The following is a 15,077-nucleotide window of genomic DNA, read 5'->3' on the forward strand; positions in this document are numbered from 1 at the left end:
ATCCTTTGGCTTATGTCAACAAAGTATAGATTTTCTCCTCATTCCCCTGGGTCAAGGTTTTGGCTTTATCACTAACCCAAATAATAAAAGATAAAATAAATATGCTGTAGTCCATGTTGATGTAAAGAACTAAATGATGAATAAATGAAAAGGAACAACTCGGCATTAACAAGGATGGTGGAATGGGATGGTCATCCTTATACAAAATACATGTGTGAAGATTTGAATTTGTGCCAACATACCTTTTATACAAACAGAGATGAAAAATTGTGGTATATATGTGTATTAATTGTAATGCAAAAAAAAGAGCACATGTATAATGGTATAAGTTGGCATGAACATGTATGAAGATTTGAATTTGGGGGCCAACATACTTTATATACAAAAAGAGATACAAAAATTGTGCTCTATATGTGTAATAAGGATTATAATGCCAAAAAAAAAATAATAAAGAAAAGGAACAACTCTTTTTTGCAGAAAAATTTCAGTGAATAAATGCAGGAGGCATGATCCGTAGACATTTTAACTGTGGGTGAGAGTTTAGGGAGAAGTAGGATATTTAAGCATCTCTCCCAAGATATATGTTTATCGATTACAAGGGAAAACTAGTTTCTAACAGTTTTCTTTACCAATAAACCAGCCTCCAGCATTTTGTTACAGCAACAGAAAGTGCCACTTTCACCACCTTCACTGTGACCAAGTTTTACATCTTGGAAATAAACCATGATGACATTGCACACTGATCCTGCTTTGATCAGGATTGGATCCTCGTTGAAGATTAAACACCAAAGAAACAGGGAGGCAAGAAAACAAGTTTTATTTAAGGGAGAGAAGAGAGAGAGACCTCTGGAGAGGAGAGGGCCCAAAGCTAGTGCCCATGGGAGTGGGGGTGTCTTGCCCCTTTATAGATTTTAGGTTTCCTTTTTTTCTCATGCCTTCATGACCAAAACCAGAAACAGAGCCATCCAGGGGGTGATTGCTTATGCTGGAAAGTGGGACATTCCCCTTCCCCCTCCCCTGGAGGCTTTTAGCCACTGGTAGATAGGGAAGTGGTGTCTACCCATTTCCTTTTCTTTGATAATCAGCTACCTGTCCTTTGCCAGGTCTCAGTATCCCAGGATCTGATGTCCTGACATCACTGTGGTTTTCTTCTGCCCAACACATAAGCCCAATCTTAGGTGAGAGTTTAGGGAGAAGCTGGATATTTAAGGGAAAACATCCCACAGTCCAAATGAGGGAGCATTCTACAAGGTAAGTAATCAGTACTCTTCAAAAGTCTCAAGGTCCTGGGGGCTGGGTCTGTAGCTCAGTGGTAGAGCTGCTTGCCTAGCAAGTACAAGGTCCTGGGTTCAAAGATGAGGAACTTATAGCTTCAAGAACACTGAGGCATAATGACTTAACTGTAGAGTGGAATCCCAGGTTGGATCCTAGGACAGAAACAAGAGCGTTAGTGGAAAAAGCAGTGTCTCAATGATACCTCAGTTTTAAGAACTGTACTGCTGTGGGGCTGGGGATGTGGCTCAAGTGGTAATGTGCTCACCTAGCATGCATGAGGCACTGGGTTCGATTCTCAGCACCACATTAAAAATAAAATAAAGATATTGTATCCACCTAAAAAAACTAAAAAAACCCCCCAAAAATAAATAAAAATAATAATAATAAAGCACTGTACTGCTGTGGTATTTAGATGTTCCTATCAGGGGAATGGGTGGGGGCATAAGGGGATGCTCGGTCCTTCTGTTGTTGCTTTGCTGTGCTGGGGATACACAAAGCTAGGGCCCTGAACACGCTAGGCAGGTGCACCACACTGAGCCCCTCCTCCAGCCCCTCTCTCAGTCCTATTTTTGCAATCCCTTTATAAATCTAAAACAAAAACTTGATCTTAAAATAAAATGATGTTAAAATAAAAACTTGAAAAATATATTACTAAGAAAAATGCATGCAGTAAAATTTTGTTAATAAAAATAACAAAATCTTCCTAACAAAATGTAAATATGTAAATGTTACTTGAGAAAATAGACTTTGGAGAAATAACAAGCACCAAAGGAGATTCACAATGGGAAAAATTGAATTTGTTTTCTAGAAAGGACTTCATTTCCCGTCTTTCATTTTTTACTTTACTGAAATTTATTTGGAACTATTTGCTTTCCATTAAATTTTCTAACAAAGATTTGATTCCTTTCCCAATTGTTTGACTCATTTCATACAATTTCTGAAATAAGCCAATCCCCCATGAACACTGAGGGATGACTATAATTAAGACGAAGTCATTAGGGTAGGACCTAATAGAGTAAGACTGAAGAATAGAAACATTTGGACACAGAAACACCCAGTGGCTCTTCCCACATGAAAATAGCATTGTTCAGAACAATGCTTCTGCAAACTGAGGAGTACCAAAGATAGAGCCAGCAAGTCATCAGAAGCTGGACAGAAGCATTGTCTTGAGTACTGTGGCTTCACTGTAAATCTTGAAGTTGAGTAGGTATAGTCCTGACTTAGTTCTTCATTATTATATTGGCTATAATGGATTTAACTTATTATAAATGTTAGAATGTTTATCAATATCCACAAAATAACTTGAGATTCGTTATTTTTTGCTGTTGAGTCTGAATCAATTTGGGAAAATCTGATATCTTACCAATATTCACTCTTCCTATCCAAGAACATAGACTATCTCCTCATTTATGTAGTTCCTTGATTTCTTTCAGGTTTTTTTAGTTTCCTTCATGAATATTTTGTACACATCTTATTAGATTTATGCTAAAATATTTTATTTGGGGAGTTGTAATGTAAATGATATTGCTGTTAACTTTAAATTTCAATTGTTCATTGCTGGTATATTACCATTTTTTTGTGTATTAACCTTGTGTCCTTGTAACCCTGCTCTAATTGCTTAGTAGTTCCAGTTGTTGTTGATTCTTTCAGACTTTCTACAGAGGCAATCCAATAATCTGTGAACAAAAACAATTTTACTTCTTCCTTCCAATCTGTATACGTTTTACTTTCTGATCTTGATGCTGAAAGGAGTGACAAGAAAGGACAAGTTTGCCTTGTTCCTGATTAGTAGACAAGTTCCTAATTGCCATTAAGTAGCATAGTTTTATGATATTGTTCATCATGTTGAGAAGTTCCACTCTAAGTTTACTGACAGTTTTTATCGTGAAGGGTTGTTGGACTTTATAGAATGTTTTCTTCACTCATTGATACCGTCATATGATTTTCCTTCCTAAGTCTGTTGATATGATGGATTACATTATTAATTTTCAAATATCAAACTTGTATATTGCATATTGAGGTATCTATTTGTTCCCACTCCACCACTCCCTATCTTTTGATTCAAAATTTTAGTCCATTTATATTTAAAGTAATTGCTGATGGTGAAGAACTTCCTTCTGTCATGTTGTTTTCTATACATTTGGTAACTTTCTCATCCTTCATTTTCTCTATTACTACTGTCTTGTTTTTAGTTGATTTTTATACTGACAATTTTTCATTCCCTGCACAATTCCTTTTATTTTCTAATTACAATGAGCATTACATGTGTACCCTAAAGTTATAAGGATCTAATTTGAGTTGATACTTAACTTCAGTAGCACAGAAAAACTCTGTCCTCCACCTTTGCCATTAAATCCCCAAATGCACATTTGGATGCCCAATAATATATATTTTATGCCTTTGTCACTTAATATTTATAATAAAAAATGGAGTTACAAACCAAAATTACAATAATTCTGATATTTATATTTTCCTTTGCATATACCTTAATTAAAGATTACCTTCATACAGGTTCAGGCATCCTTTCTTTATACCTACAGAACTCCCTTTAGCATTTCTATAGGGGAATGTCTACTAGTAACAAGCTCCCTAAGTTTGTTTGTCTTTTAATCTAGGAATATTTAAATTTCTCCCTCATTTTTTAGAGGACAGTTTTGTAATTCACAGTTGACAGATTTTTTTTTCTTCTTCTAACATTTAAAATATATAATGCTATTGCCTTCTAGGTGCCATGAATTCCAATGAGAAATCAGCTGAAAATCTTATTGAGGATCCCTTAGTGATTAGTTGATTTTATTCTTGTCACTTTCAGGATTCTTTCTTTGTGACTTTCAATAGTTTCAGTATAATGGGTCTTGGCATGGAGTCTATTTTGGGTTTATGCTATTGGAGGTCATGAAGCTCTTGGGATTTTTAGATTCATGTCTTTCATCAAATTTGGAAAGCTTTCAGTCCTTTCTTTAAACAATCTTTCTGCCCTCTTTCTGGGATTCCCATTATCTATATATTAGTGTACACTGATGGTGTCCCAAAGGTCCTTAGGTCTATGCACTTTTCATCATCCCTTTTCTTTCTATTCTTCAGATTGTTTGAATTTTCTCCAAGTTTTCTGGTCCTTTCTTCTGCTTGATCAAATATTCTGTTGAACATTTCTAATTAATTTTTCATCTCATTTGCTTTTCAGCTGCAGGATTTATTTGGTTCTTTTCTATAATTGTTTTTGTTGCTATTTTCATTTTATTGGAACATTATTGAGTTTGTTTAGTTCTCTGCCCATGCTTTCCTTAACTATTCAAGCATATGCAAGAAAACTTTTTGTCAAGTGAGTTCAATGTCTGGGCTTCCTGAAGGATAGTTATTTTTTATTTTTGTACCTTTGAATGAGCCATACTTTCCTATTTTTGTGTGTGTGTGTGTGCATGCCTTATTTTTTGTTGAAAATTGGACATTTGACTATTACTATGGTAACTCTGGAAATTAGATTTTTCACCTTTTCCCGTGTTTGTCGGTTTTTTTTTTTTAAGGTTGTGGTTTACTATGTTTACTTTCAAATAATAATTATTATTACTATTGAAGGCTGCAGTAGTCCATGTTTACTTTTCCAAAATATTTTTTGCAAATACTGTATTCCATGTTATATGTGGTCACACAAATCTCTGTTCCTTCAGTTTATGTGCATGTTTCAGATTTCTTTGCATTCTAGGATCTTAAAACACACACACACACACACACACACACTCACACCTCTTCTAATCTTTGTAGCAGTTCTATAGTAGGGTCCTCCTTCAACACTTAACCAGGCTTGCACTATACTTAAAGATCACCCCTAAGCAAAAGCTTAAGGTCTTCTCAGTGCTTTTGTGAGCATGTATTTCCCTGGGTAATGTACATGGCCTTCTAAACTTCCCTGAATATATGAGTTGTTTTGAATGTCTTAATTTGCCAAGGAATTTCCCCTAGCTTTCTCTCTCAGGCCCAAGATAGTCTATTATGTGTCTTGACTATATTTGCCACAGGTCCACAGGTGTTTGCAGGGTTTTTGTTTTTTTCCTTCCAATATTTTTGAGCAATACTGAAAATGCACCTTTCCAATCTGAGTTTTAAGTTAGGAGATTCAGAAATGAGCTATTTGTATCAGTCCTTCAGGTAGTCCTTAGGCAAATTAACAGACATTAGCAATAATTTGTGAATAAAAAATATGCTCTGATCCCTTTGGAACCAGACACCAGGCTGCCACAATGGAAACACTGGCTGGTGCTGCTTCAAGACTATCACTGTGTTAAAGAGGGAGTGGGAGCAAGTACAAGGAAAATGCCAAGAAGCTTTCCTCTCAAGTAGTGTTTTTGATTAAGTATTTGCTTGTTGTTATAAACTTTTGACTATTTTCCAGAGTTCTGACAAACTGGGTTCTAACCATTTCTGCTTGTTTTGTTTTCTGTTGAGACGAGAGGTTGGATCTGCTACTCTTCCATTTTGCTGATGTCACTCACCCCTTTTTTAAATGGGTCTAATATTCTTAAAATGTTTTACTTTTTTTTTCAGAACAGGAAAATAGATGAAAAATATTTTTAAGCTGAAAAGTAAAGTTATATTAAAATATGCAACATCTATTTTTAAATTTTGAAAATTAAAATCATGGTTAAAAAGCACAAAACATACCACCTTAACAATTTTTAAGTGTACTGTTCAGTATTTAGTAATATTCATATTATGGTGCAAAAGATTTCTAGAATGGTTACATCTTGCAAAATTGATGCTGCACATACTGAATAAATTATTCCCCCTCCCTAAAGCCCATGGCAACCACCATTTTGTTATGTCTCTGACTACTTTAGATACCTCATGTAAGTGGAATGATACAGCATTTCCTTTTTGTGACTGGCCTGTTTGAGTATAATATTCTAGAGCTTTATCCATGTGAGAGCACATGATAGAATTTCCTTCCTTTTAAAGACTGAGCAATATTCTATTGTGTGTACATGCCATATTTTCTTTACCCACTGATGGCATTTGTGTTGTCTTTCATCTCTTGGCTATTATTATTTTTTTTTTAAAGAGAGAGTGAGGGGGGGAGAGAGAGAGAGAATTTTTAATATTTATTTATTAGTTCTCGGTGGACACAACATCTTTGTTGGTATGTGGTGCTGAGGATCGAACCCAGGCCGCACGCATGCCAGGCGAGCGCGCTACCGCTTGAGCCACATCCCCAGCCCATCTCTTGGCTATTATGAACGGTGCTACAATAAACATGGTGTGCAATCCTTAAGACTCTGCTTTCAGGTTTTTCAGATATAAACCTAGAAGCGGGATTGCTGAATCCTATGCTATTTTAAAAAATTTTTTAGGAACTACCATACTATTTTCCACAGCTGTTGTACTAGTTTACATTCCTACCACAGGATATGAGATTTCCAATTTCTCTACATTTTCATCAACACTTGTTATCTTAACAGGTTTGTGGTGACATTTCATTGATTCTGACTTACATTGATTAGCGACTTGCAATGATTAGTGATGGTATACTTTCACACTTGTTGATTCACATACATCATCCCTTCATCTCTAGAAACACGTCTTCTCAAGTCCCTTGCCCATTTTAAAATCAGGTCTTGTTGCTGTTGCTCAGTTGTAGAAGAAACATTCTTATAATCTCAATTATAACTCTTTAACAGATACAATTTGTAAATGTTTTCCTACATTTTATACATTGCCTTCTCACTGCTGTTTCTTCGGATGTGCAGGAGTTTCAAATGGTTGACATAGTCATATTTTTTATTTTGCTTCTTGTCCTTTGGTGTCACATCCAAGACACAGTCAAATCCAATTGTAATCACGTTATGCTTAGGGTTAGGATTTAGATTTTCCCATATCCTCTTCTTAGCTTCTCATTCATTTAGATCTTTTCTCCATTCTGAGTCAATTTTCATATGTGGTATAAGGTAAGGCTCCAACTTCATTCTTTTGCATGTGGATAGCCAGTTTTCCCAACATTTGAAGAGACTATCATATTTTCCCATTGTGTGGTCTTGAAATCCTTGTCATAGATCATCTTTGACATCTCTCAACACTGTTCTGTTCCATTAACCCACATATCTGTTTATGAGAATACCACAGTTTTGATTACTGTAACTGTGTTGTATATTAAACTGATTGGTACACCATCCCTTTGTTCTAAAAATCTCTGTCACTTTCTCTCTTGCATATGACACAGAATTTGGTTTGGATTGATAAGCCAACCTGATGACTTTTTCTTTTTTGCTGTACTGAGGACTAAACCTTGTATTCTGCCATTGGGCTACCTCCCCAGCCCTGACAATCTTTAAATAGATGAATCAAACCCATTCACATTTAAACTGCATAATATTGCTAACTCTGTAACTTTCATGAATACAAACAATAATGCTTGCATAGTCTTTAACCTTATTAGAGACATATATAATAAAGATTACTGGAGTAATTCTTTAGACCTCTTCTTCATCAGAGAGCAACACTGCACCCACTCCCAGGCGTTATCTTCAAAAATCTGTGTACATGAGTATTTTTCTAATCTCCCATCCTCCCTCACTGGAACCTGCTAGATTGGCCATGCTGTTCACCGCAGTTGGTGGCCTGAACAGATCCACAGGATTACTATTTCTATCTCAGATGAGGAGATCCTCCTTTTTGGCATGGGCCCTGTTAGCCAAGAAAAAGCTTCAAAGCAAGGAGGTGTGGGGTGGGCATTCAGAGTTGGGTGTAAAACATGGCATTTACAGGATCCAAAGAGAAGGATCATCATGTGTCTATCCTTATAGACTGCTTAAGAAAGGAGGTAGTACTGTTAGAAAAGCACCGTTGTTGTGGTTTTAAAACTTTATTACTGAAACTACTGTGAGCAATGCAGCCAAATTAGCAGGTTCCTGTGAGAGATGAGAGATTAGAAAAATAAAGACTCACATATGCAGATTTTGAGGATAACAGCTGGGATTGGGTGGAAAGCTGCTCTCTGATGGAGAAGCAGGTCTAAATTACGCCAGCAATCTTTGTTATATATCTCTCTAATTAAAGACTATGCAAGCATTATTCTTTATATTCATGAAAGAGAGTTAGCAACATTATGCAATTTATTCCTCAATTACATACTACAGTTGCAATGTGCAATGTTAGGAGTTTTTTGTAGCTCAAGAAAATCCACTGTTATGTGGCACCAAGCATGCCACAGCCATGACGTCATCAGGGACCCCAATTTCAGACACTGCTCTCCTATTCACTGTCACCACTTTCCACACAAAACCTTTAGCTCATACTCTAGGGGCAGGCATTTCTCAAAAATGGTGATATCCTTATCATCTTACTTTGCATGCTACTGAGCACTCTAATGGTGATCTGATTTAAAGTCTTTCTTGGTCAAAGACCCTAAAGACTTTTTTCTTCCTCATACTTAAATCTAATGGTTTTACCAGAATATGTTTTAGAACTGGCCAATGTAGATCCAATTTCACTCAAATTTTTATGTCTGGGAATTCTGTTCCATTGTTATTCTTCATTAGGCACTCCAATTCTTCCTAAGTTAGCACCACTGTTTACTTCATCTTTCACTCTCCTGGCTTTCATGCTCTTCAGTTCCATTTAATGATTTTCAGTTGAAGCTGTTCTCCACTGGGGACTTTTCAATTTCATCTTCATCTTTAAGATGACTTTGTCTTTATCCGTCAACTCTTTGTTTTCCCTCCTCCTCCTCGGTTTATTTCTGTTCTGAATTTTGCAATTTTCATTTGAGAATTTTTTTCTTATTTGATGGTTTTGTTTAAAGGTATTTGGAATATGAGAGTTTTCTTCTGCTTGATGTTTCACTTGTTGGGAAGATATTTATTAGCAGCTGAAATGTTTTGACTCTCATTTTGCTTTATTTTAAATACTTTGTATGATATCAGCTGGTATGTTCAGTTTGGGCTTTGATTAGAAACAATTTCAAACTTGTAAAAAGTTTATCAGTTTTCTTTTCTTCCATAAGCTTGACATTTTTTTCTTTTTCAAGAATGCAGACCACTCATTTTGTACTTACATTTGCCTCTCATAGGTCGTGTTTTTTTCCCTCCAAAAATTATGCTGTGTTCTCAGTTGTTCAGAATTCAGATAATGTCGGTGTGTCTCACTACTGGTAATGTTAGCTTTTGCTTGGATAAGGTGCTCTCCTATTCTGTTCTCTACAAACTTGCAACTGCTAGTTTCCATTCATTGATGGTACTGCTTAAATCAATTATTACCATGATGATTACCAAACAGTGACTTTCTAATTTCATCACTATTTCTACATTTAATAATTGGCAGTTTATGTTAAGGAAAGGTTTCCATTTCCTCTAATTAATTTATTTATATTAATACACACTAAGTCAATACTATATACGATATATACTACTAATTCTTGGGATATACCTGTGAAGTATTTAGAAGGGTAAATAGTAGTAAAACACACACACAAAGAGTGTTGAAGAAATGTTAATATCAACCATTCAATGTAGGTGAACAGTATATGGGAGATCACTGTGTACTATTTTATAACTTTTTTGCAGATTTCAATTATTTCAAAACATGATCAAAAATAGTTATTTTAACTGAAACACTGTCAAGACCCTCACAAATATATCCAAAAATTAAAATCAGCCTACAAATTTAATTTATCAGCTTTCGAACATATACAGATTTTATTACCATTGTCTATAGAAATTTAATACCAGCATCTGCGCAACACTCCTCTCGGGCAGAGGGAGAACACCACAGACAAATATTACAGACTGAGAACAGTGCCACACTGACAAGACTATTTCTTGATTCGGTAAACCAAGCCTGACAAACCAACCAACCAACTCAAGGTGACTGATTCCAGTTCAAGGACATACATGAACTTACTACTTGGTGAACATGACAAATAATATCAAAGTGTTACACAGACTTACAGAAGTTCAGAATTTTCCCCTCAGACTAGAGACAGGTTCACAACATGGAAACCTGTACGTTACAGCACTTTGAGGTTTTATCAAAGCAAACTTTATAAACACATTCGCCATACAGTGCAATTTTATTGTGTAAGACATGAATAATAGTGCACTTAAATCCAAGAGTCACATTCAAATATATCAAGAGTACAATCCAAATACCCGGCTATTGTTAGAAATACATTTTTTTTTAATAAACTAAGTTGTGCAAGTACAATATTTTTAGTGTAGATGGTAATAGATCTATATGGGTTCTAAACCACGGGAATCGGGGTGTATCTGTGAAGAATTTACTTCTCTAAAAAGATGTGCATTTTCAGAGTGAAGCAAATGTCTTGGCCCGACAGACACAGGCAGTGTTGCAAAACTCAATCTTATTACAAATCACAAACACATAAAATCCTTAGATTTGCAGATGGTTGAACAGAATGGCTCTAAAAGTCAGTCAGCTCTCATCAAGACAATGTAGTGTCTACAGTGAGCTATGTTCTCTTCCACTAAAGTAAGCTCAAACTGCTGTTCTCAGTGTGGTTCATGAGTAAGGGCATTAGGTTTCTTAAAAGAGAATTTAGGTAAAGGTTCAGAAATTTTAAAACCTAGGGCTAGAATTTCGGAGGATCTCCTCAGGGACTATCAGTATCATGGAAGAAGATGCTGTGGAGAGTGGATTATAAAGCCTGAGCGTAGGTGGAAGTAGTCTTATTAAAAAAAATAAAAATTATAAATCAAATATAATAAATTTAGCATTTTATATCATCTAAGAATAAATATAAATGGAGAAATCAATCTTTCAATGTTTTTTGTTAGGATGGTGAAAAACATAAAAATACTATCTGGTAATAACTTACAATACCAGCTCTGGAGAGGCAGTTTGTCTTCTTGTTAAACAATGAGAAGTAACTGACTTACATCTTGAGGTGTGGCACAAACCTGTACCAATGTGGCAATGCCATCCTTCCCTGGTGACGGTCAAAGTTTCCAGAACAGGAGGGCAGCTATTCTAAAAATTACCCACTCCCTATCCAGGAAATACTTTTCTAACAAAGAATGTCCACAGTATCCTTGTGTAGTTCTCATTCGGTAAATTGGAAGTGGACAATGTTAAAACCTTTGCCTCTGATTAAGTCTGATTAACTGACCCAGATGACCTTCTCAAGACGTCTGACAAGTACAACAGCTATTCCTGAAGCCAGAAAGCTACCAGAGTTCTGTCTTTAATCAGATCTTTCAAAGGCGGCAAAATGTTTTCACTTTAATAAACTGTTAAATCTTTTCCATGATATTGGCTTTATTTAACATAAGCCAATTACTGACTAAATCAAAGACTAAATAAAATCCCACTAAACTTCATCTTTAAAATGAAAGGCAATGAGATCCTACCTCTAATCAGGCCTCGGAGGTCAAAGCAAAGTTTTTAAATCCTCTATATGGGATTTTCAATGAATCTATCATTATCTTTGCAAGTTTGCTCAAAAATCATTTAAAATTCTACTTTGACAGCCTAATTTTTCTAAGAAATAAAATATATTTATAAGTTGTTTAAAAGCTAATGGATTTTATTATTTTGCTTTTCTTTCCATTTAATGTTAAAACAAAAATTTTAATCAATCCAATTACTAAAAAGTTTCAGGTTTCTTATATAATCAAGTAAATATATTCTTCTGATTTTCAAAAAATCATTAGCTTACATCTCAGGATCCTTGGTGTTACTGAAGAAGGACTGTAGTCCTTTGTATTTCTGAAGATGATCTTTGGGGATCTACTCTATGAAACATTTCCCGCTGTCAACCAACCTCTCTACAGAAGAAGAGCGACGACTAACGTATGTGGACTGATCACCTCACACTTGATTATCTCTGGCTCATACAGGGCATCTGCTTGCTTACTAATTCTGTCACCAATTCTTTTCATTGGAGTTTTTAAAGCCATATTCACCAAAGGCAACTCTCCAGACCTAATGCTTAACAAGTATTTTTTCATGAGCGTATCCATTGTAATTTATTCTCCTCACCCCAGGGCGGTAACTCCATAGTATTGCTAGAAACCCTCTTCAAATTATAGTGATGATGCACTTGTTCTCGACAGGGTTCTTGAGTTTGGGGAAACTGTAATATTTACATTATTAAGTGACCTTTTTGAAAGTGCACTTATAGCAAAATGTATTTTTACAACTTGCAAACAGATCTGAGGTTTGGTTAATCCCTATTTATAAGTTAACTTTAAAATACAAACTTATCCTGTCTCAACAGGAGAAAGAAAAAGAAACTGAAATACTAGGCTATTACTGTCTCTGGCTCACACATCAAGTGTTCATCAGGAAGACAGGTGTAAACTGATGGCTTAAGAGTTTCCCATGACCAAGCCCAACAACAATTCCCTTCCAAGTTGCTACCCATGGAAGCCCTGCAGCTGATCAGCATAAGCAGTGGAAGTTGCTTCTAAAAAATCACTAAGGAAATCTCCAGATGGTTCTCCTTATCAATCCATTAGTTGAAAAGAAAAGGGCTCTTTTTTCATATGTGGCCTTGAGACAAAAATAAGAGAAGACAAAAAGATCAGCTGCACAAACCAACAAAAGGAATTTTGAGGATCCATAAAAAAGTGAGGCTGTTTCTTCTTTTTCGAAACCCAGACATTTCATAGAACACGGAGATATGGGCAGCAAGAACACCTCTAAAGCTCCTTCCCTTAGTCTTTTGTGAAGGTGTCAATGCCCCAGGAATCATGACTACAGTCAAGAAAATAGGCCAAGAATAAAACTGAGCTTAGAGAAGAAGGCAGGCAAACTTACCTAGACCATTTGACTGTTGATTGTTATCCAGCCTTTTGTACAAGTCTGAGAAAGGCGAAAAAGAGGAAGTTTGGGAATTTGAAGACAGAAAGCATCTGCCACTTTCTAAGGCTCCTGAATGTGGCCATAAATTTTGCAAGAGTATATTTTTGAAAGTTGTATTTTTACCTCAATACCTAACTCTGCAGCAGGGTCCAATGCCATGTTACTACTGAAATCATATGCACATATGGTGTAGAAACGTTATTACTCTCCAAATATTCTCTTAAAGGAAAACTAGAACAGATGGTATTGTTACCATGAGCAGTGCCATTAGATAGAAACACATCTGGACAGTACTGAACCACAAACATTCAGAGCTGCGGTTATAACCAAGATGCAGAGCAGGAGCACAGCCACTGCTGTTCTGTAACACTGAGACGCTGCAGAACTGCTTCTGAGGTTTAAACAGAGCTGCATCGTATTAAAAAAATCTCCTCCTTCAGTTAAATCATGTTTGCCTAACACATATTGGGCAAATTAGTGGAGTCAAGATAAACTTTCGAATGGCTCCAGCCAACAAGAAAGTTTTAACAACCATAGTCCCAGTAAATGCTTAAAATACTTAAAAATAAAATAAACGCACACATACACATATAAAACAGTGCAATTAGAACTTCTGACAAGGGCAGTGCATCTCTGGTTTAAGGAAACCATATTTGTAGCTTAATCTTAACAAATTAACCTTATTCTAAATGATGATTTAATTTTATATCCAGTATTTGATACACATTTTATATGCATGGTCAGAGACCTGAAAAACAAATTCAATAGTAACAGTTCTCTCTTAATAACAAATTCCTACTTGAATTCTATATTGCACATACTTTTAGTGTCTGCTCTTCAAATAAATTTAATTCTTCTTAATGCAAAAATCAAATGACCATACCTGTTGCCCTTACAGAAAGAAGGTACCTTGAACAAGTATTCCAATTTTCCTTTCTTGACAATCCAGAATGAGAATGAATTCAAATTTTTTTAGTCTAAAATTGTAAGAGAATGGTCATTTTATGTTGCAAAGATAATGGAAATGGCATATTAAACAAAATTTTTTGTTTATTAACCACTTCAGTTTTAAAAAACATTTCTATACCAAGAGTGCTAAAAAGCTTGACTCTTATTAATCCACCAAATATTCCCTAAAGAGATTTCATCATACCCTCAACTGGTCTGGAGTACTGTTTGGAAACAGGACGAGGAGGAGAGTTTTGGTAAAATGATGTGTGACACAAATGCCATTAAACAGGTCACCGATCCCATGTAAAATGGGACCTCCTTCCTGTTTCCAAAGCAATGTGATCATAGTGGGTGTGGTTTCTACAGTGCTGAGAGAGCATGACATCAGAGGGGTCCCCTGTCCAAAGCCTTAAGTTGAAGGCTATCAAGTACAAGTGAACTGCAGAAAGAGAGGGGAAGAGGAGGACTCGGCCATGAAGGTCCTTAAGATGGTGGGGGTCTTTCAGGGACTCTCCCGCAGTCCATCCTCTGTTTCCAGTTCTGCCAACTGCCTCCTCAGGATGTTGACCTTTGCTTGTAATTCCCTGTTGTACTCAATGATGTTCACCATTTCCTCATATGCTTCATCCACATACTTGGAGGATCGGTTCCAACGTAGGAAAATTCCTATTGAAAATTCCACATGAGTGGAAAAACAGAAGGGAAAAAAATAATGGATCAACACCATGTTAGTGGATAATAGATAATTCCCTATATTATACTGCACATTTTTTTCTTCAACACATATTGTTTTGTTTATTTTTTAACAAGATCTAATTTGGTTTTTGTTGTTGTGGTGGTGGTGGTGGTAGATGAACAGAATACCTTTATTTTATTTTATTTATTTATATGTGGTGCTGAGAATTAAATCCAGTGGCTCACATGTGCTAGGCAAGCTCTGAGCTACAACCCCAGCACATGTTTATTATATTCTAAAACATACAGGCATCTTGAGGTACTGAAAGAATCCAATTAAATATAATAGCTAATAATTCACTATT

General features: G+C 35.8%; 1 protein-coding gene across 1 annotated transcript in view; it reads right to left on the bottom strand.

Annotated features, from left to right (window-relative positions):
* Positions 1 to 9,852: 9,852 nt before the first annotated feature.
* The window catches only part of Mtmr9 (myotubularin related protein 9), a 45,867-nt gene continuing 40,642 nt past the window's right edge, over positions 9,853 to 15,077 (bottom strand). The window contains exon 10 of the mRNA XM_026398862.2: positions 9,853 to 14,703. Coding sequence (XP_026254647.2) covers positions 14,540 to 14,703 — 164 coding nt within the window. The 3' untranslated portion in view covers positions 9,853 to 14,539. The remainder of the gene's footprint in view (positions 14,704 to 15,077) is intronic.

Source organism: Urocitellus parryii, chromosome 14 (genome assembly GCF_045843805.1).
Source record: "Urocitellus parryii isolate mUroPar1 chromosome 14, mUroPar1.hap1, whole genome shotgun sequence".
Classification (NCBI taxonomy): Eukaryota; Metazoa; Chordata; class Mammalia; order Rodentia; family Sciuridae; genus Urocitellus; species Urocitellus parryii.